At 57.2% G+C, this 21,118-nt stretch overlaps 3 protein-coding genes across 3 annotated transcripts; 1 reads left to right on the top strand and 2 right to left on the bottom strand.

The window, feature by feature from the left end:
• Nucleotides 1–911: 911 nt before the first annotated feature.
• Nucleotides 912–8,426, top strand: ECI1 (enoyl-CoA delta isomerase 1). Its single transcript, XM_069870242.1, has 7 exons — nucleotides 912–987; nucleotides 1,798–1,926; nucleotides 2,871–2,998; nucleotides 3,626–3,772; nucleotides 5,013–5,134; nucleotides 5,810–5,988; nucleotides 7,923–8,426. Exons 1-7 carry the CDS (start codon nucleotides 945–947, stop codon nucleotides 8,087–8,089), a joined length of 915 nt encoding a protein of 304 aa, XP_069726343.1. The 5' UTR covers nucleotides 912–944; the 3' UTR covers nucleotides 8,090–8,426.
• Nucleotides 8,427–8,431: 5 nt separating this feature from the next.
• Nucleotides 8,432–12,433, bottom strand: DNASE1L2 (deoxyribonuclease 1 like 2). Its single transcript, XM_069870254.1, has 9 exons — nucleotides 12,311–12,433; nucleotides 11,707–11,911; nucleotides 11,276–11,364; nucleotides 10,270–10,353; nucleotides 10,054–10,154; nucleotides 9,867–9,979; nucleotides 9,491–9,645; nucleotides 9,287–9,383; nucleotides 8,432–8,649 (listed from the first exon to the last, which is right to left on the bottom strand). The coding sequence occupies exons 2-9, from the start codon at nucleotides 11,851–11,853 to the stop codon at nucleotides 8,599–8,601; spliced, it is 837 nt and encodes a 278-aa protein (XP_069726355.1). The 5' UTR covers nucleotides 11,854–11,911; nucleotides 12,311–12,433; the 3' UTR covers nucleotides 8,432–8,598.
• Nucleotides 12,434–13,289: 856 nt separating this feature from the next.
• Nucleotides 13,290–16,183, bottom strand: LOC138727774 (deoxyribonuclease-1-like). The gene is made up of 8 exons (XM_069870542.1): nucleotides 16,037–16,183; nucleotides 15,387–15,475; nucleotides 15,138–15,221; nucleotides 14,902–14,999; nucleotides 14,148–14,260; nucleotides 13,796–13,953; nucleotides 13,620–13,716; nucleotides 13,290–13,374 (listed from the first exon to the last, which is right to left on the bottom strand). The coding sequence occupies exons 1-8, from the start codon at nucleotides 16,181–16,183 to the stop codon at nucleotides 13,327–13,329; spliced, it is 834 nt and encodes a 277-aa protein (XP_069726643.1). The 3' UTR covers nucleotides 13,290–13,326.
• Nucleotides 16,184–21,118: the final 4,935 nt, after the last annotated feature.

Genomic DNA, 21,118 nt, shown 5'->3' on the forward strand with positions numbered 1-21,118 from the left:
GGCCGTACAGGCAGGGCCGTACAAGCAGGGCAGTGCAGGACAGGGCAGTACAGGTAGGGCCGTACAGCAGGGCCGTACAAGCAGGGCCGTACAGGCAGGGCCGTACAGGCAGGGCAGTACCAGCAGGGCCGTACAAGCAGGGCCGTACAGGCAGGGCCGTACAAGCAGGGCCGTACAAGCAGGGCCGTACAGGCAGGGCTGTACAGGTAGGGCAGTACAAGCAGGGCCGTACAGGTAGGGCCGTACAAGCACGGCCGTACAAGCAGGGCCGTACAGGCAGGGCCGTACAGGTAGGGCCGTACAGGCAGGGCCGTACAAGCAGGGCCGTACAGGTAGGGCCGTACAGGTAGGGCCGTACAGGCAGGGCCGTACAGGTAGGGCCGTACAGGCAGGGCCGTACAGGTAGGGCAGTACAGGTAGGGCCGTACAGGTAGGGCAGTACAAGCAGGGCCGTACAGGCAGGGCCATACAGGTAGGGCAGTACAGGTAGGGCCGTACAGGTAGGGCAGTACAAGCAGGGCCGTACAGGTAGGGCCGTACAAGCACGGCCGTACAAGCAGGGCCGTACAGGCAGGGCCGTACAGGTAGGGCCGTACAGGCAGGGCCGTACAAGCAGGGCCGTACAGGTAGGGCAGTACAGGTAGGGCCGTACAGGTAGGGCAGTACAGGCAGGGCCGTGCAGGCAGGGCCGTACAAGCAGGGCCGTGCAGGCAGGGCGCTCAGCTCGGCCCGCAGTGCTCAGGCCACCACGCGGCGGCAGCGCTCGCGCGCGCCCCGGGGCCGGCCGTGGGCGGGGCCTCAGCCCGCCTGGCGGTCGTGGGCGTGGCCTGGGCAGTGGGCGTGGCCTAGAGTCAGACACACGTGGGGTCTGTACTGGGGCGCGGCCTCCGCAGTAAGGGGCGTGGTCTCAGCCCCTGGTCCCGCCCCCTCAGCCCCGGCAGAAGATGGCGGCGGCGCGGGGCCTGGCCGGCCGGATCGCCCATTCAGGTGCGCCCGGGCCCGGTCCCTCCGTGTCCCCACCGGCCCCGCCCTGTGTCCCCGCCGTGGGTCAACGTGTTCCCGTCCCACCCCCACTAGGGTTCTACGTGTCTCCGCCCTCTCCCTCCGTGGGTCAGGGTGTCCTCCTGCCTTCCCTCAGTGGGTCAGGGTGTCCCCGTGTCACCTCACTGTGGGTTAGGATGTCCCTGTGTCTTCCTCATGGGTCAGGATGTCCTTGTGTCCCCTCCCTGTGGGTCAGGGCGTCCTTGTGTCCCCTCACCATGGATCAAAGTGTCCCCATGTCCCCTCACCATAGGTCAGGGTGTCCCTGTGTCCCTTCACTGTAGGTCAGGGTGTCCTCATTGCCTCCCTCAGTGGGTCAGGGTGTCCCCGTGTCCCCTCCCCGTGGGTCAGTGTGTCCCCATGTCCCCTTCCCATGGGTCAGGGAGTCTCTGTGTCCTCCCCATGGGTCAGGATGCCCTTGTGTCCCCTCCCCATGGGTCAGGATGCCCTTGTGTCCCCTCACTGTGGGTCAGAGTGTCCCTGTGTCCCCTCACTGTGGGTCAGGGTATCCCCATGTCCCTTCACCATGGGTCAGGGTGTCCCTGTGTCCCCTCACTGTGGCTCACGGTGTCCCTGTGTCCCTTCACCGTGGCTCAGGGTGTCCTCGTGTTCTCTCTCAGTAGGTCAGGGTGTCCCCATGCCCTCCCTCTGTGGGCTAGAGTGGCCACCCTGCCCATTCAGAGCAGTTTTGGGGAGCACACCCCACTGCTGTGGTGCGTGTGCCCTGCCCAGCCCCACCTGCTTCTGTCTCCCCAGGTGTGCTGCCCCTCTGCCGCCAGCTGCCGGTGTGGGGCAGAGCCGCCCGGCAGCCCCCCAGCCTCCCACTCACCCCGTGTCGTGCCTTCAGCAACAACAAGATCCAGGTGGAGCTGGACGAGAGCTCAGGTATGGCAGGCAGCACCTCAGCAATGTCACCTGCCTCTTGTGGGATGTGAGCAGGGGGCTCTGTCCTGTGCCTGCCCCATGGCCTTGGGTGTCGAAAAACACCAAAGCCCTAGATGTTCCAGCTTCAGATGCTTAGGACCTTCAGGGAGAAGTGTTTGGAAGCAGGAATCTCACCAGTCGTGGGCACCTCAGGTGGCCATGTGCTGCCTGAGTGCCACAGGCAAACTCGAGCTGTCACCGTGGGCAGGCCTCGTGCCCCGTCCCCACTGTAGGGTCCCTGCTTTGAGAAGGGAGCAGCTGACTGGGATTTCTGTGTCGTGGCTGCCAGGAATAGCTGTCGTGTCCCCGCACCGAACAAAGGGTGCCTCTTCCTGAGGCTTCCCAGGGCCTGGCTTTGGCTGCTGGGAGTCTGTGTGCGTCCTCGATCTGTCCCCAGCCTGGACGCAGCTGCAGCATGCAGACTGAGCACTTGCTGAGGACCTTTTAGGGTAGGATAGTGCTGTTGGGGAGGGGACAAGGGCTCAGAGCCCTTCCCACAGTGGTGGCCACAGTGGCAGCACTGCTAGCAGGCTCAAAAAAGTGTGTTTTCTCTATGGGCATGGGTTGTTTGCTGTGAGAGAAGCTGGAGGCTCAATCCTACCCAGTGAGCTCAGAAAGAAGGGAGCTGCCAGGCAGCATGACCCCGAAGGTGGCAGCTCTTTGGGACACACAATGCAGCCATTGCACGTGTACTGGTTTGTGTTCAAGGTTCGCCGCTGGCTGAGCAAGCCCCGGCTTGCAGGCAAATATGGGCCAAGACAGGGGGCTCTTTGCTCTGGGGGCTTTTTGAAGAGCCAGGAGTGGAAAACAGAGGCGGGTGAAGCTCCCTTGGGCAAGGCAGTGTGTGCTGCTGGGGAAGGGGTTCTGATGTATTTACCATGGTCTCTGTATTTACCATGGCACAGGAGTCGCCACAATGAAATTCAAGAGCCCCCCGGTCAACAGCCTCAGTCTGGATTTTCTCACTGAGTTTTGCATAAGTCTGGAGAAGTTGGAGAATGACCGAGCATGCCGAGGCGTGATCTTCACATCCGTATGTGTTGTCCTGAGTTCGGGGTGTGAGCTGTGGGGCAACTGGGCTGTTCCTTCACTCATGTTTGGTTTATTGGTTCTGTGGTCACCGGCATGGGAGGGCCAGGAGGCAGCTTTGATCAGCTTTGGGAGGAGGGGAGTGAGGTCTTGGAAGGGCAATGCTCTTTCTTCCTTGTCCTTTATTAATGGAAGAATAACAACTGAGTATTGTCATTTGTTATTAAAGTCATTAAAATCATCAAAGCTGCTTATTTGCAAACCTGAGAAGTCCCTTGAGACTGAAATTCCCAGAGGGAGCTGCTGGGGGAAGCCAGTGTTCATTGTCAGACGCGCTGTGGGTACGAGGTGGTGCCTACGAATGGGACAGAACAGATTTTGTGCTGCTTGGCTGACGTACCCACGCATGGACCTTGACAGTGAGAAGCAAGCAGAGAGTCCCAGCCCTGCAGGCCATGGTTATTGGATGATCCAGGCTGTGGGAGCACCGGCGGTTCTGTGTTTCAGAACCCCAAAAATTCTTTATGTTGTATTTAATAATCGTTTTCCTCAGGCTGCCAGACCATTAGAGGGCTGAAGGGTCATCCCTGAGCAGTGACTCTCAGTGTCATTTGCGTTTTCCTGATTCCAGGCTGTTCCCAAAATCTTCTCATCTGGCCTGGACATCACCGAGATGTGTGGGAAGAGCACAGAACACTACGCCGAGTTCTGGAGAGCCGTGCAGGAGATGTGGCTCCGAGTGTATGGCTCCAACATGGTGACAGTTGCAGCAGTCAATGTACGTCCTTTAAGTCTGCCTCGTCATTGCCCCGTGCGGTCTGTCCCTCGCTGTGGCTTGTTTGCACTGTGTGGGCAGGGACAGCCTAAAAATCCGGCTTGTCTGTGCTGAAACAAATAGAGGGATGTATTTGTTTGGATGTCTGGGCAAAGTACATCTCTTGGTTTGATGCTTTGGGGTGTGGGAAGGCATGGAAGCGTGGGATGTGGAGGATTCCACGTAAACTGCAGGCGCTGCTGGGCTGTAGCAGCATTTTGGCCGTGGTGGAGAGCTTGCACGACACTCATGTTGTGCTGAGAGGGGACTTAAAGTGCCCTCAGTAGTGTTTTGTGCATGAAGGGCCGTATCCTGGCCCACCTTAGAGTCTGTTCTCTGGGCTGGAGGACCAGGAAGAGGGCTGTAGCCCAGTGGGAAAGCCTAGAAGGGCAGTGATGGCAGATGTGAACTGGGGAAGCCATGTGGTTAGCACAGGAGTCCAAAGGGTGCCTGTCATGTGCCCACCAGCTGCTTTCTCACTGAGACTCATAGGAGTTGCTCAGGGTCGCTTGCTTGGCCATTGCCCTGCTTTGCTAGAGGGGAGGAGATGGGAGGCAACCCTGAAGTGCCAGTCGTCAGCCCTTTTTTCACTGGGTTTTGCTCCTCCAGATGTGGTTCTTGGCCAGCAGGGAAGTGCTGGAATTTCAGTGTCTGTAGATGGGTTTTTAAGTGCTCGGTGTCTTGTTTTCATTTGCTCTGTCCCTCATCTGTCTTTGAAGGCAGCTGGGTCTCTGAGGGGCTTCTGTAGGCATCCTGGGCAGGGCTGAGCAAGAAACAAGTCGTGGCAAGGATGGTAGCAAATGGAAGTTTTATGGACAGAAGGTGTGGTGAAGTCCCGTTTCTGTGGCATTTAGGTTTACAAACTCAAGGGGAGTTAAAAACTCATGTAGGGTTACAAGAAAATGCCGTAGCAAATCTCCGCTGCGGGGTTTGCAACCTGAGTAACACAGATGAATCAACTACATTTCCAGGCTGGAGAAGGCAAGAAACAGAGCATTGAGAAATGAAAGGTTAGACCCTGGCACACCTGTCAGAAATCTTCTTTAGGGCTGTTTTGAATCAGGTAATCAGAGACGTGGGACATGTCTGCTCTGTCACCCTGTGTCTTCGTTGCTCTGGAGGAAGCAGTGAGGCTGGGGGTGCAGGGAGGTTGATGGATTCAGATGTTTGGGACTTGGATTCACCCTTTCCTTCTCTTCGCCAGGGCTCCAGCCCCGCGGGAGGCTGTCTCATTGCCTTGTCATGTGACTACAGGATCATGGTGGATAACCCCAAATTCAGCATCGGCCTGAATGAAGCCCAGCTGGGCATTGTGGCTCCCTTCTGGTAGGCCAGTGCTTTTCACTTCCAGTGCAATGTGTGGGTCTCTAGAAATAATTCATCTGCAGAGAGTTTATTAATCAGTTTAACTGCCCGCTGAGATGTAGTGTTAGGTGTAAGTGACCAGGTAGTTGCAGGAGACAGCATCTCATTTCTCTGTCCCATCCTGCAGGTATCTGAAAAGCTTTCAGGCTGCAGAATGTCCTCACTTCCTTCACCAGCTAGGACCTTGGTTCTGACTCTGCAGTCAACTCCAAAACAAGCGCTAGGGATCTCCCTGGTCAGGCTCAGCTTGGGAATACGCTTTTCTCTGGATACACTCTGTACCTGCAAAATCCTATAGCTGTGGAGAGCTCTGAAAGCACAGAGACACCAGTATATTAAGACACAGGCCCTTGGTTGCCCTAAAAAGGTGTAAATATACTGTTGGAAAGGAGCTTTCACACCACAGCTGGTGGGCATGGCTGGGATCCCTGCACTGAGGGTAAAGAGAGCGGCTTCTGTGGAAGGGAGTGGAAATCTGATGGGATAGTAGTGAAAACTGCTCTGCTCGCCTGACTTTGAACAGGGTTGCTGATCCTATAGCTGTTTTTTAGAGACCTGTGGGACCGAGTGTGCTCGTGGCTTCGATGTCTGGGTGCAGCTTTCCCTGACTGTGGCTTTTCCTCCCACTTCTTCTAGGTTTAAGGACACATTTGTGAACACTGTGGGACACCGAGTTGCTGAGCGCTCCCTCCAGTTGGGCTCTCTCCACCCTGCATCTGAGGCCCACAAGCTTGGCCTTGTGGATGAGCTGGTGCCAGAGGAGAAGCTGCAGGAGAAGGCAGTGGCTGTTATGGCACAGTGGCTGGCCCTTCCCGGTAAGGACGGCACCTCCAGCAAACTGCTGCTGCCTTCTGAGCACGCACGGAAGGAATAAGAGGGAGGATCTGATCAGGGAGATAGGAAGGATCTGATCTGGGCTGGTACCTTGGAGCTGTGCAACAGGTTTCTGTTTAAAGGGAAAGTGTGGGTAGCTGGGAGGTAGGAAAGCTCAGCACAGCATCCGAGCAGCCTTCAGCTAACAGATAAGTTTGCCAGTGCCCAGGAGGACACTGAGCTGGGTGTGCAGGGCATGTGACTCCAGCTCTGCTTGCCCTGCCAGCACCGCTGAGTTAATCTGGAAGTGCCTCAGCTCTGGATACAAACTGAATCTCTTGTGTCTGTCAGTGGAGGTGTTACCCAGCATAGGAGCTAGTCCTGCTCTTTTGGGAGGAGAGGAAAACCACTGTGGGGTTGAGGGTACGACCCAGGCAAGTGTGCCTAGGTGGCTACCAGCCCACCTTTGTAGTCTGAATCAACTTTCGGCTCTCTGTGGAGCTGGGGATGTTAATGGGGCAGCGAGGACAGAGCAAGTGCAGGCATCATGTGCATATTTGGGCTGCTCTGTGACTGGCAGTATGTGGTTTCTGGGAAGGGGGAGGGCTGTCTGCCAGCCAGGGCTAGATCAGAGCTATCCCCCCACCATCCCACGCCACTCCACTTCCTGAGCGTGGCAGAGAGGTGCAACTGCACGTCATCCTTTGGCTGCTCTTTCTGTGAAAACCTGAATGGAACAGAGTAGAAATGGACTGGTCCCAGGACTGTCACATTGTGTCCCAGCCTTGGAAGGGGGTCCCTAAACAGCTCTCGCCTTTGCATTAGAGGAAACTCGACCCTCAGGAGTTGCGGTTCATTTCATTTCATCATTGTGGTTGAAGCATGTATGCAACATCCGGACAACGGATGTGCTGCTTGCATCACTGTGCCTGGCTCTCTGTGTGTGTGTGAGCAGATGTGTGCTTGAGGCCTCAATCAGCTCCAGCAGCCACATATCCATGCCAAACTGTCCTAGAGCTCAGGGGAATGAGCTCAAGGGCTTGGCACTTTTATACAGCACGTTTGGCCTGAGCAGACTCATGCCTGGAGTCCAAGTGGTTGAGTTGAATCGTAGAATCATAAAATCACCAGATTGGAAAAGAACTACTGGATCATCGAGTCAAACCATTCCCATCAATCACTAAACCATGTCCCTCAGCACCTCGTCCACCCGTCCCTTAAACGCCTCCAGGGAAGGTGACTCAACCCCCTCCCTGGGCAGCCTCTGCCAGTGCCCAATGACCCTTTCTGTGAAAAATTTTTTCATAATGTCCAGCCTAAACCTCCCCTGGTGGAGCTTGAGGCCATTCCCTCTCATCCTGTCCCCTGTCACTTGGGAGAAGAGCCCAGCTCCCTCCTCTCCACAACCTCCTTTCAGGTAGTTGTAGAGAGCGATGAGGTCTCCCCTCAGCCTCCTCTTCTCCAGGCTAAACACCCCCAGCTCTCTCAGCAGTTCCTCATAAGGCCTGTTCTCCAGCCCCCTCACCAGCTTCATTGCTCTACTCTGGACTCGCTCCAGAGCCTCAACATCCTTCAAAGCTCAAATAGTGGAGTGTTTTCTTTGGTTACTGCTGACCTGAGCCCAGTGGTGTGTGTTGGCGTGGAGCTGGGCTCTGAAGGGTGCAGAGAGAAGGAGAGTGCACAACTTTTTGTCATCTGTCCCAGCAGAGTAGCCATTTACTCACTGAGCAGTACAGATCACAATTTATTTCGTGAGAATTGATCCAGTTCAGCTTCCAGCTGGTGGGTTTTTCTTACACCTTTCCCTGCTGGTTTAAAGAGCCGTTTGGTGTGAGGTACCTTCTCTTTGGAGGCACCTGGATGTGGTGGCAGTGGCCGAGAGCTGGTTGGGGATGAGGACCATGTGCATTCCCCATCCTCGCTCTCCTTTCCGCAGACCATGCCCGTCAGCTCACCAAGTCCATGATGAGGAAGGCAGTGTTGGACCGCCTGGTAGCTCACCGGGAGGAAGACGTTCAGAACTTCATCCGCTTCGTCTCAAAAGAATCCATCCAGAAATCACTTCGCATGTACATGGAGATGCTGAAGAAGAAGAAGAGCTGAGGAGCCAGCCGTGCCCAGTCCCAGGAGCTTGAGTGACCCTCAGAAACACTGCAGTAGCTGTAGACTTACACAGTGAAGCCGTCTGCAGTGTCGGCAGCTTGTGATGTGCTGCCTGCTCCCGTGGCTGCCCCAACCATCCCTTCCCCTTAGTCCCCACGTGCCTGACACCGCCACTGCCTTTCCTGAGAGCGGAGAGAGCTGCCTGCTCCGCTCCCGCGAGGAACAGACCCAGGAGAGGGTCTTGACACCACTGTGGTCCTTGGATACCCTCCCTTCTGTCCATCGGCTGATTGTGAAATGAGATTTGTCAATAAAGTCTTTGATGAAGTAGGAGATGGATGCTTGTTCCCCTGACGCTCTCCAGGCTGTGGTTGTGGTGGCTGGGATCTGCAGTATGGGACGCGGAGCCCCCGTGTGCAAGGCTCGTGGACAGGGCTGCAGGGAGCGCCTTCATGGGGACTTTGTGCAGGAGCTGGGGCTGGATTGTGGTCTGCGGATGCAGGAGGAGCTCAAGCCATCAGCTTCACCTCGACCGGGTAGTGGTCGCTGACTGCCAGGGCCTGGAGGAGGGTGGGAGGTGGAGAGGTATAAAGAAGGGTTTCGGTGAGCCCCTTGTCCCTCACCATGCTGGTGTGGCTGGCTTAGTGGCAGTGATTGCCCCTCAGAACCTCCTGCCTGCGATGTCCCCAAGCTTGAGACACTTGATGATTCCTATAGAGTGATGCCCAGGCTGGCAGGGTGCTCTGTGCCCTTCTAGAGGCCTGTGACTTGCTTGTGAGCTCTGCTCCAGCTCCAGGTGGTTGAAGATTGGCTTGGATTGCCCCACACCCTGGAGTCCTGGCTGTGCCTGCCCATGGAAGGTCCCAAAAAGCCCTATGTGCCTCATCTCTTGCCTACAGGGACAGGCAATGACCCCAGATCCCTCCTCCTGGTTCCACCCAGGTGTCCCTTGTCACCTTGAGCTCCCCATTAGCTGACTGCAGGCTGCTGTGTCCCGGCAAGGGAACGTGCCTTAGGCAGGGGCTGTGCCGGCGTCCTGGGAGCTCGGGCTGCTGCTGGAGCTCCTTCAACTCCATTTTGGAGCAGGTCCTCAAATGCAGCAGCTATGTGGCTGCACAAGGGTGCCTAACGCCCAACAGACATGGGCAGCTGAGCTTTGGCACCTGTTTGAGCCCCGGGTTTGGGAGCCCAGCTCACCTCCTCCTGCTCCAGCTGGAAAGCTTGCTGGAAATCGTAGATGGCAGCTGAATTTGGCACAATGCTTCTCTTCAGCTTGGCGCCGCACACCACGATCCTGCCAGGGAGAAGCGGGCTTTGGGTCCCGATCCAGCCCCTGCGCTCGCTGGTGCAGGATGGGCAGGTGGTCCTGGGTGCCAGGGAGGGAACCGCGGAGACGCTCACCTGTCATAGGCGCAGTCCGACTTCCCCACGGTGGTGTCGGCGCTGTCGGGGAGCAGCCACTTGAAGAGGTCACTGGTGCGCAGGCGGATGGCTGACCAGTCGCTCGGCTGGACGTAGGTGCAGTCGGCGTTGAAGTCCCCCAGGAACATGATGTTCTGAGATGGAAGATGGGGGTGCTCGTGGCAGCTGGGGAACGGGGCTGCCCCCGACACCAGCCCCCGTGCCAGGGTCAGCTCTGGGTGCCGGGGCATCCCTGGGGCAGGGGACGAGGAAGGAGCAGGTCCCCATCCCACCACCCTTGCACCTGCCATGCTTGCCTTGGAGCAGGGACCCAGTGCCCACCCTCGGTGCCACCCCCAGAGTCGGTGACACTCACATCGGTCCCCCACTTGTTGATGATGGCCAGGTAGACGTCGTAGAGTGCGTCGATCTCAGCAACAGCATCGCGTGGGGCTGAGTGCAGCGGCACCAGCACAAACTGCTCCGCCTCTGCCAGGGGAGAGGAACATCAGCCCCGAGACCACCCCATGACACCGCCCAAGGCCACTTGTCCCCCTACATACTGCTGTGGGGTGCTGAGACCCTCAGGATGAATGGCTCCCGGCTGAAGACGTCCTCGGGGTCCTCGTATTGGTAGGTCTCCACCACTGACACAACGTCTGTCCTATGGGACCAAAGGGATGGTGACTCTGGGGCTCAGCATAGTCCCTGTGTCCCCTCCATAGTGTCAGTGGCCCCATGGAGCCACCAGGCAGGTGCCAGCACACCCAGCCATTCACCTGTAGATGAAGAGGTACATCTCCTTGTAATTGTCCCGTCCCAGGAGGTCACTGATCTCGTAGTCATATGCTGATGTGGACACGCTACAGAGGCAAAAACGCAGGATGGTGACACAGCTGGCACCGGTGACACAGCTGGCACTGTCCTGGGGTGGCCCTGGCATAGCCAGGGTGTGGGGTTGGCACCAGCTGATCCTCCTCTGCCATCCCCAGCTAGGGGGTGACATAGGGTGTGGTGGCTCTGAGCCACCCTGCTGTCCTCATCACCCCAAGGTGTCTCCTTGGGCACAGCTGCCCGCAGGCAGGACGCGGGTGATTCCTGCCACCCCTTCTCTACAGGGACGCTTCGCACCATCATTTGTAGCAAAGTTAAATTAGGTTAATGAGCAGCCTGAGGCCACGCAGAGCCTGGCGTCATCATCCCTGTCCTGGCTGCTTTGTGGCACCAAAGGGACACGGATGTGGGACAGGTGTACCTGCTTGGGAACACTTGCCTGTGCCCTCACCCAAAGCAGGGTCAACGCCAGCTGCAGAGAAGCTGCAGATTTAGCCCACCCTGGCAGCCCCTTTTCCTCCTGGGGTGCCTGAACTGCTCGTTTCAGAGCATCGTATGCTGTTGGGTCCATCCGGGGTCCCCTTGCCACTCACAGGGTCTCAGTATCCAGGGACTGCCAGCTCTTGCCCCCTTCATCCCCTGTCTCCCCTCTGCCCTGTCCTGTTGGATTACTGGAGATGGAGCTTGCCAGAGCTGTGGTTCCTTTCCATCCGATGTGCTTCAGTCGGTTTGCAGCTTTCAGAGTGGTTTTGTGCCACTTGTACCCCTCTTCCCCTCCTTAGATTATTCTTGGTGGATTTTTCAGTGCCCAGTACTTTTCTCCTAGTCCCCTTCCTGAAAACAAACCTGCCAGCGGATGACCTTTTTGGCCTTTCCTTGCTCTGGCAGCTTGTTTTCTCCTGCAAATGCCAGCGTCAGCCCGGGTGCTCTCGGCCCCAGCCCCGTTTGTACCTGTTGAGCCGCTCCATGAGCTGGGTGACAGCACTGAGGTCAGAGTCACGCACCTCCTGCACCAGCACCATGTCGTAGCGGCTCAGGATCTGTGAAGCCGAGACAGACGGTGATGGTGAGAGGGACCTGCTGCAGCTCAGGGCCACCGCCGCCCACCCATCTCCGAGCCACGCAAACTGACATGGTGCTGGGTGCAGCACCACAGGGACTCACGCGTCCCTCGGCCTCAGGGCAGAGGTCCCCATGAAGAGCTCAGAGGGACTGCAGGATGTTCCTGACATTCCACCACAGTCCCCACCACGCCTTCATCCACCCAGGGATCCCCAGCACTGGGATGCCATCCCATCCTCGGCCACATCCCCACATGTCCCTGGCACAAGAGCCACGTTTTGAGTCTGTCCCATGCAGAACCCGTCCCCAGCTGCACTCACGCTGACGATGATGTTCACCACTTCCTCGTTGGACATCTTGGTGTCTCCAAACGCCTGGATGTTGAAGGCACCGATGCGCAGTGTGGCAGCGGCTGAGTGCAGAAGAGCCACAGCCAATAAGGACAGTGCCAGTGCCACAGTCCCCATCTTGCCTGGAGTGATGCAGAGCTACAGGGATTCAGTGATGGGAGCTGAACTTGGAAGACTGCTTCGGATTTTGAGATAGAGAAAAAAAATCCATGTAGGTCCTTGGTAAGTCCTGGTGTGCGACAGTGTGCCTCGGTGGGCACGTCCCTGAGCAGCCCAGGCTGTATGCCACTGCCTTGCCAGACCCAGGAGAAGCTAAACGTCATCCTGCCCGGTGAATCTGCTCGGCAGACTCCGCCAAGGATCACTCAGCTCCACTCCCCGACAGCATATCCCCAACGCATCCTGGCTGCTGCCGCTGGCAACCCCAAGGCTGCTTGGTATCCTTAAACTTGATCGCATCCACCAGTCAGAGGAAGGGACTGACTCCTCATCCCAGTTCATCCCAGCTCATCCCAGCTCATCCCAGTCCCTTCTCATTCATGGCTGAAGGGGCTGAACTCGGATCCGTCCTTACCTTGCCGAGTACGCAGCACTTGTGCATTCCCAGCAGCAGGATGGGCGGCTTTATTCCCAGTGGATGTGCTGGCAAAGCAGGATGAACCGGACACCCAGGGGGGGTTTGGCACAGCTTTGGGCTCCTTCCGACATTGGGAAACCAAAAAACCCACAGGGCGAGAGGGTGGGGCCAGTGTCGCTGCCCTTGCACCATGGAGGTAAAGTCTGGCTGGGGAAGGGCAGTCTGCCTTCTCCTGGCAGGGCTGGGTGGGCACACGGGGCTTGGGGGGCTGTGGCTGGGGTGGCCCCCTCGGTCACAGCGTGGGGCACGGCAACCAGGCGGGAGGTGAAGGGCAATGGCCTTAACGGGGGTGATTGAGAGGGTGTAATTGTAGGGGAGAGAAGGGACTTAGGGGGGTCTGGGGGAGGCCGGCTGAGCAGCACCAGCCTCAGCAAGAGGGGGCGGCTGCAAACCCCCACAGCATCCCCTCTTGTCTCCCAAGCAGCCCCAGCTGGCACCTAAAGCAGCCGCACGGGTGACTTGGATCCCCAGAGCGGCGCTGGCACAGCCGGTATCCCCTGCACCGGCACAGCCGTCTCCCCAGCACTTGCTGTCCCCCAGCTCGGGGAGCGGGAGGCTTGGCTGGGTTTGGGGAGGTGTCGCTGCTCGTGTCAGGGCCTGCCAGGCTCTCGCCAGCTCTGCAGGTTTTGCATCCTCACAGCCAGTCACCGGATGAGTCTGGTGTCCCCTGGTGCTGTGCCGGCACCCGGAGGAGCTGCCGGGACACAGGGACAGGGAGTCAGGTGCAGGGGGTGCAGGGGGAAGTGAAGGGACCCTCCGTGCAGAGGTGCAAGAACCAGAAAATGCTCATTTTTAATGGATGCAGAGAGGGCCCCACAACTACAAGAGTCCAAAGAGCGGCTTTTGCAGAGATTGTGGGCAGCTTGGCTGGTGCTTTCGCTGTTTGGACTCCATGAGGAATGTGGGCTCAGGCTGCGGGTGTCCTGGTAGCCACCGGCGTGAGGACGGACTCCTCAGGTTAGGACCATCTCCACTGGGAAATGGTCACTGACTTCCAAAGCCTGGATGTTGGGAGGGAAAGCAAAGAAGTGGCTGAGCTCATCTGGACCTGCCACCGCTGTCGTGGCTGGGACCGAACGCTCTGCTCCGATCCCAGAACTGAAACCAGACCCCAGGCTGGGGGAGCATCGGAGCAGAGGTTGGGGCTGAGGTGCCCTTGGGAGCGCCCTGGGGAACAGGGACCCACCCACACTCAAGTGTGGGATCACGGTGCCACCAGGCTTGTGTGTCCTGGTCCCTAACTCACCTTCTTGTTAGTGAGGTTGAAAGCCAATGTGAAGTTGTAGATTTTGCCAGAGCCAGGCTCAACGTCATTTTTCAGGTCATTGCCACAGACGACGATGCTGCCGAGGCATCATGGGGGTGTTAGTGCCCCCCAGGACCCCCCAGTGACAGCCCCTGTGCCACCACCACAGCACCCACCGGTCATAGGGGCAGTGCCTCCCGGCAGTAACAGTGGTATCATCATCATCTTTGATGAGCCAGTCACAATGTGCTTGGGTGTGCAGACGGATTTTGGACCAGTCACTTTTATTCACATAGCCGCAACCGGCGTTGAAGTCGCCGAGGAGGATGATGTTCTGCAGGGCAGCGTGCTGTGTCCCTACCCATGGGCCACACATGGCCAGACATGGCCAGGGGGGTCCCATCTGCCGGGTGTGAGAGGTCTCCTGTGGGACACCTCCACCCCAGGACGGTGCCGGCATGTGCGGCGCCCACACCCCAGCCCACCCGGCTGCCCCAAGCGGGAGCCGAGCTCCCCAACGCCACTTACATCATTTTTCCAGGCAGTGCGGATATCGTTGTAGACATCATAGAGCTTGTCGATCTCCTTTACCGCATTGTCAGGCTTGGAGTGCAGGGGCACCATCACAAATTCCTTCACCTCTGCCAGACAGGGAGCCATCAGCTCCCGGCTCGGGTGCTGCACCCGGCTCGGGAGCGGGAACCCCAGGAGACCCCCCGGGCCAAGCCCCAGCTGCCAGCAGGGAAAAGCTGCTGAAGGGAACAGATGCCTTGGCTTGTTGTCGTCTGCGTGTCCTCCAGCCTGGCATTTGCAGCAGAGACCTACAGCCCTCTGCATGTGGCCTGGGGTTTGCTGCTTGTTTCCCATCATTCTTCCCAAGTCACTGTGGCTTTGGGGAAGGAGATGGGGGTGGGAGAGATGGGAGAGTGTGTGTGTGCTGGGGAGTTGCCGGGGAGGTGGAAGTGATGGTCCAGGGTTAGGAGAGGGGATGAGGTGGGAAATGGGACGTGAGTGGTGATGGCAAATGGTGGGAGATGTTGGGAGATGGGAGAGGTTGGGAGGTGGCACACAACTGGAGGGAGCAGATGGTGGGCTACGGCTCGGGTGGACGAGGTGCTAAGGGGCATGGTTTAGTGTTTGATAGGAATGGTTGGACTCAATGATCCAGTGGGTCTCTTCCAACCGGGTGATTCTATGATTCTATAAATGGGAGGTAGTAGGTGCTGGGATGTGGGACACGATGGGAGAGGTGGAGGGGCTGCCGTGCATCGGCTCTGCTCACGCGTGTTGGGTGAGTAGAACTTGACAACGTAAGGTGGTCTGCTGAAGACACCCATTCTCCCCATCTGTCTGGTCATCCGCAGGGTGACACTGTCATTCCTGAGAAGGAGAGGGAGGCAGCCCCTGTCACCTCTCCTGCACACACCGAGACCTCAGATGAACCCACCTCCCTTCAGGGGCCACCAAGCAGGACAGCAGGTGACATGGGGAACACCAGACCCTGGCAGCATCCCTTACTTGTAGATGAAGAGGTACCGCTCCTTGTAGTTGCTCTGGCCCAGGGGGGCACTGTAATTAAACTTGTACAAGCCTGAAATACTACTAAGAGAGAAGTGGGGAGGGTGAGAGGAGGCTCCGTGTTCCCACCAGCACCCAGCGCTCTCACTCCGGCCAAGCCAGAGGTGGCCTGGCATGACGAGACACCAGCCAGGATCCATTCCAGCATCCCATCTGCAGGCACCCCCTGCCCTGTGCCATTGACGTCACCTGTTGAGCATTTCTTTGAGCTTATTCACGACATCCAGGTTCTTGTCCCGGACCTCCTGCACCAGGGTGATGTCGTACCGCTCCACGATCTGGGGGAACAAGCTCAGAGCTGCTCACCCTTGCCCAGGAACTGCTCTTGGGGGACCCAGGGGTGCCTAGGCTGGGCTGGGAAGTCTCCCAGACTGGCAATAGGCAGGCGGGCAATGGAGAGCTAGGGAGGGAGCTCCTCTGCTGGTGTCCTTGGGCTTGGAAGGACTCTGGGGTAACAAGGTGCCCCCTAAAGCCCATTTGTCTGCTGCCTCCCATCCCTGCAGCTCCTCGCTTGTTTGCTGTGAGTGAGGAACCTGGGCAACCATTGACTGTCCCTGGTGGAGGGCAGGTAAGAGTGGAGATGTCCCAGGGTTGGAGAATGTGATGGTGGAAGAGGGGGTGGGTGGATGGATGGACACTTGGACAGATGGATGGAGTTGTGAATGGATGCATGGATGGATGGGTGGATGGATGTTCAGTTGGATGGATGGGGGTTGTTAAAAGATGGACTGGTGGGTGGGTGCCTGTAGGGATGGACAAATGGATGTCTGACTGCCTCATCTGGCTGAATCCCAGAGATCAGAGTGAGGTCAGAACTGTATCTGTCCCATAGTACTCACTTTGACGATGTTGTTAGCGACTTCTGTTTTGTTCATCTTTGTCTTCCCAAAACACTTGATGTTGAAGGCGCTGATCCTTAGCGTGACGGCTACATGCAGCAGGACAGCTGCAACCAGCAGCGACAGCACCAGCTTTGAGGCTCCCATCCTGCGTGCAGAGGGGCAGGGATGGGCTCAGCCCCTTGCCTGGGAGGGGGATTTGGCACAGACAGCAAGGGGGACCAGGGTATTCCCACTGGCCGTACTGGTTTCACTGGGAGGTGTCTCTTCCCCAGTGAAACACCAGGGCCCAGGGATGGTTAACCCCTGTCCAGCCTCACAGCCGCAGCCTGGGGCTGCCAAGTCCTTGTCCCCGTCTCAAGTGGGGCCTCATCCTGCCTGTCCCTCTTGGAGGGAGCCCAGTCCACCCACGAGATCAGAGCTGATAATTCACCAAACAAATTCGCCTGCCCTGCGGAAGGGCTCGCTGCCCTAGCATCACTTTTTCTTCTGGGGCAGGTGCTCTGGTTCATTTCTCACCTTTTCCCCCTTGCACTACAGCTCCAAATGCTTCCAGTCTCTCCGGATGAGAACACAACAATTCCTTGACACCTCAATTGGGTAACGCTACAATTTGATCATGCCACAAACTGCCCAAAGCTCCTCGAGTCAATCCCGCTCTCAGGAGATGCAGCAGCCTCCGATGCCTCCCCAGCAGAGGCATCTCGGGAGGAGCGGATCCATCCTGGGTGATGTAGAAACTCTTTGCAAAATTAAGCTGAGCTGGAGAAGGCGACGTTGGAGAGGGGAGGACATGGAGCAGAGGAGGAGCAGCGAGCAGGGCCTACCTTTGGAGTTGTCCGAAGTCTCTGGGAGTGGAAGGAGCTGCACCTGTATTTATAGGGAGGGACACGCTCACCTTGCCAAGCAACTGCACGAGGCCACAAGCTCCACATCACATCTATCACAGTAGTAATGGTCTGCTCAACCAGTTTTGACACCTTCTGCCACAGCTGAGCCTGACAATGTGGCTGCATTGATAACATCGCCAGCAAGAGATTGGTGACGTCAAAGTGAATCCCAGAGTCCACTCATGGGGAAGAGCAGTTCCCTAAGATGGGATGCAGGCAGCTCTCACACATGATCAGCTACAATTTCTCTTAGAAAGCGTTGATTTCACCAACACCAAGCGTTCCCATCCTGCACCCCGCTTTTCCCACAAGCCAGTTCCAGGCGAGCGTGACGAAGCCGGCAGAGCATGGTGCTGCATGCTGGCCACTCGTCCTGAAACCCACCGGGTCCTACCACAGTGCCCTTCGCCAGACCCTCCCTGAGAGGTTCCGCGGGTGGCAGCCCCACACCCCACATGCTCCCGCAGCTCCCCAGCCTTGCTCCAGCGCCCTTGGCTGATGTCCCAGTGCTCCCTGACCTCCCAAGGCAGCTGCTGTTTCCCAGGAGGGCTCTGCAGGGTCACTAAGGTGCGGGGCCAATCCCCGGGAGAGCAGGGACAGGATTTGCAGCCGCTCCCCACAAGGTGATCAAGGCCTGGTCTTGACCCCTTGAACAGGCGTGTGGCTTCCTAGGGTCAGGGCTCTGGGGACATGAGCCCCTGAGCCAGGGCTCCCTGTGACATGTCCTCCCCAGGCATGGGGCTCCCCCCATGTCAAGATTCATTCAGGCCCTTAATGTCCCCTCACTCCATGGATGATACCCACAAGTCCAGCCCCAGGGCCAGGCTTTCCCCATTCTAAGACAGCCATGACCTGCCGCCTTTGGAAATGACCCCTCCAGAATCGGAGCCCCCACCCCCTCTGGCCAAGACTCCCCCTGGACCATGCTTTTCCCACCCCAAGGCTCTCCCAGGGTCAGTCTTTTCCCAAGTAAATACTCCCCCAGGAGCAGTTCTTTCTGGGTTTACTTTTCCCCCAGTCCAGGCTCCCCTGATATTGAAAATGAACACTCTAACACTCATTTTGGAGTTTTAGAAAGGGAGCAGCTTTCCTTTATCAGCCTGGTCAATATAAGGAGTGATCTCCATTGATCATGTGCAACAAGGCAAGAGCTGTGGCAGAATTAATTTCACACTTAGAAGCGTAGAATTGTTTGGGTTGGAAGGGACCTTAAAGATCTCCCAGTTCTACCCCTTCCATGGGCAGGGACACCTCCCACTGGATCAGAGCTGCATCCAACGTGGAGTTGAACACCTCCAGGGATGGGGCAGCCACAACTTTCCTTGGCAACCTGTTCCAGTGCCTCGCCACTCTCTTAGTGAGAGCTCCCCAAGGAGCATCTCTTCCAGGTGCCCAAGGAGCGAGACGCCACCCCTAGGGTGGACCAGGTGGCAGGGCGAGACCTGGCGTGGCACCGAGAACCTGTGGAGGGGGGGCACGGCGTGGAGAATGGCCAAGGAGGACAGCACATGGTCCCTGGGTTGCTGCTGCTGGAGACCAAAGCTCCCGAAGCACAGGATAGAGTCCCTTGGGAGCTGCTGCTGGGAACTGGGGCCGCTCGGGGACAGGACGGGGTCCCTGGGGGGCTGCTGCTGGAGACCAAGGCCTCAGAAGGACAGGGCGGGGTCCCTGGCGGCTGGTGGCTAAGGGTTTTTCTAACCAGGAGAGGTCTGGCTGGCCTTGGGGAGGTGTGGGGGTCCTGAGATCCCAGGCTCCTGCCCACAGCCTCACAGTGCTGGGGCTGCACCAAGGTTTTTAGGTGGTGGGCGTGGGCCAGAGAGCCAGGGCCAGAAGCTACAAGCGCTGGTGAATGCTGGGGGGGGTGGGCCTGTGGGGCTGCAAGGCCTGGCTGCGGCTCCCCCAGATCTGCCCAGTGGTTCCCTTGGCGCTGTTCTTTGGAGAGGCAGGAACATTTTTCACCCCAGTGTTGCTATAGGCCTCATCTCTCAGCTTGTGGGCAGCGCTTGCTGGTACAGCAGGCCCCAGTCTGGGTGTCCAGGTGTTCCGCTACAACCTAGAGCTTTCCTGTGCAAGTGGGTTGTAATGGTGGAGGTTCTGGAATCTTGAAGATGTGCATCGTGCACAAAGACTGTGTTCCTGACACCCAGCAGAAGCTCCCGGCCTTTGCCATTCCTGCCTTTCACAAAGAAAATGAACTGGTGCAATTGTAAAGATGCTTGTGCCCATATGATTAGCATAGAACTATGGAAGAGTTTGGGCTGGAAGGGACCTTAAAGCCCATCCAGTTCCACCCCTGCCAGGGGCAGGGACACCTCCCACTGGATCAGGGGCTCCAAGCCCCATCCAACCTGGCCTTGAACACCTCCAGGGATGGGGCACCCTGCTCTGGGCAGCCTGTGCAAGGGCCTCCCCACCCTCACAGGAAAATATTTCCTCCTAAAATCTCTTTTGAGCAGCTGTAGGAGTAAAAGCCGATCTGCCTGAGCTGGGCAGTTTGGCCTCCCTACTGCAAATTCTGAATATTTGCAAGCGGGAGCAGGAGTTCTGTTGAGCAGTGACAAGAAACAGAGTCCATAGCACGGCTCTGGTGCGCTCTCTGACTGTCTGTGTGACCAGCTCGTGGTTTACGCAGCGAGAGAGACAGAGAGCTTGTGGCAGAATAGGGAACAACCACACAACCACATCTTAACTACCAACATTATGTATCATCCCAAAATACAAATAGGATTTGTTGTCGATAAAGGAAATGTTTTGCACATCCAACTAATTAAAAGACCTGTCAGAAAGGAAATACCTTGAGGTACAGGAGGTAAATTTGTTTTAATTGCTTAGTTGATTTGAGATGTTATTGGTGACACAAGGAAAGGAAGTTTGGTTTTCAAAGAGCTTCCACTGAAACCTGTGGTTGTCCCGGTCTCCGGCTGCAGGGAGTGCTTGAGCCGGTCACCAGTTCCAGAATGTGGTGGAGACAATGGCTGTTCTCGGTGCGACCAGGCGAATGATCTCCTCAGCCTGCTGGCAGAGCTGAAGGAGGGCGCAGAAAGGTTAGAAAGAGTATCAGGGAGTGCGAGAGGGAGATAGATTGGTGGAGTCGCACCCTGCCATGGCTGAGGCCAAGGCGGCAGGTGGAGGCTCCTCAAAAAGCTGAGGATCCCCTAGTCCCTTACCACTGCACAGAAAGAGAGAACCTGAGAGAGTGAGGGAAATGGAATCAGTGTCAGCAGGCGATAGCCCTCCCGGCTTCCCTCACCTCCCTATACAACAAGCCAGTTCCAGACGAGCTGTTGAAAAACCTCTCAAAACAAGACAGCCCCTGGGACCAGCCAGCACAGGATCACAAGGGAAGGTCCTGCCTGACAAACCTCATGTCTTCCTATGTCAAGATCACCCACTGAGCTGACCATAGGAAGCCACTTGATGTAATCGCTCTGCATTTCAGAGAATAGAGTCATGGAATAGTTTGGAATGGAAGGGACCTCAAAAATCATCTAGTTCCACCCCCTTGCCATGGGCAGGGACACCTCCCACTGGATCAGGTTGCCCAAAGCCCCATCCAACCTGGCCTTAAACACCTCCAGGGATGGGGCAGCAACTTCCCTGAGCAACCTGTTCCAGGGCCTCCCCACTCTCATGGTGAAGAAATTCCTCCTTCTGTCTAGTCTAAATCTACCCCTCTCCAGTTTATACCCATTGCCCCTCGTCCTATCACTACAACCCTTTGGAAACAGTCCCTCCCCAGTTTCTCTGCCACTGGCAGTGAGTAACAAGGCCTCGGCTCACCCACAGCCCCTTCAGGTACCATGAGGACACTTTAAGGTCTCCTCGGAGCCTTCTCTTCTCCAGGCTGAACAAGCCCAACTCTCTCAGCCTGTCCTCGGATGGGAGGTGCTCCAGCCCTCTGATCATCCTTGTAGCCTCCTCTGGGCCCATTTCAACAGCTCCATCTCCTTCTTATGCAGAGGATTCCAGAACTGGACACAATACTCTAGATGAGATCTTACAAGAGAGAGGAAATGAAGGGCATAATCCCCTCCCTTGACCTGCTGGCCAGGCTTCTTTTGATGCAGCCCAGGACACGGTTGGTCTTCTGGGCTGCCAACACGCATTGCCGGTTCATATTGAGCTTCTCATCGACCAGCACCCCAAGTCCTTCTCTGCGGGGCCACTCTCAATCACATCGTCCCCCATCCTC

The sequence above is a fragment of the Phaenicophaeus curvirostris genome, chromosome 16, assembly GCF_032191515.1.
Source record: "Phaenicophaeus curvirostris isolate KB17595 chromosome 16, BPBGC_Pcur_1.0, whole genome shotgun sequence".
In the NCBI taxonomy this organism is placed as follows: Eukaryota; Metazoa; Chordata; class Aves; order Cuculiformes; family Cuculidae; genus Phaenicophaeus; species Phaenicophaeus curvirostris.

What these genes read in the sequence shown, in the direction of transcription:
- ECI1 (XM_069870242.1), top strand. Translation starts at nt 945, where the DNA reads ATGGCGGCGGCGCGGGGCCTGGCCGGCCGGATCGCCCATTCAG. An exon ending in GGAGCTGGACGAGAGCTCAG is followed by an intron (nt 1,927 to 2,870) that starts GTATGGCAGGCA and finishes ACCATGGCACAG; the next exon opens with GAGTCGCCACAATGAAATTC. An exon ending in GGCATTGTGGCTCCCTTCTG is followed by an intron (nt 5,135 to 5,809) that starts GTAGGCCAGTGC and finishes CACTTCTTCTAG; the next exon opens with GTTTAAGGACACATTTGTGA.
- DNASE1L2 (XM_069870254.1), bottom strand. Translation starts at nt 11,853, where the DNA reads ATGGGGACTGTGGCACTGGCACTGTCCTTATTGGCTGTGGCTCTTCTG. An exon ending in ATGTACCTCTTCATCTACAG is followed by an intron (nt 10,155 to 10,269) that starts GTGAATGGCTGG and finishes TTGGTCCCATAG; the next exon opens with GACAGACGTTGTGTCAGTGG. An exon ending in TCCAGCTGGAGCAGGAGGAG is followed by an intron (nt 8,650 to 9,286) that starts GTGAGCTGGGCT and finishes ACCCTCCTCCAG; the next exon opens with GCCCTGGCAGTCAGCGACCA.
- LOC138727774 (XM_069870542.1), bottom strand. Translation starts at nt 16,183, where the DNA reads ATGGGAGCCTCAAAGCTGGTGCTGTCGCTGCTGGTTGCAGCTGTCCTG. An exon ending in GTTCTACTCACCCAACACGC is followed by an intron (nt 14,261 to 14,901) that starts GTGAGCAGAGCC and finishes CCTGTCTGGCAG; the next exon opens with AGGTGAAGGAATTTGTGATG. An exon ending in AGGCACTGCCCCTATGACCG is followed by an intron (nt 13,717 to 13,795) that starts GTGGGTGCTGTG and finishes ATGCCTCGGCAG; the next exon opens with CATCGTCGTCTGTGGCAATG.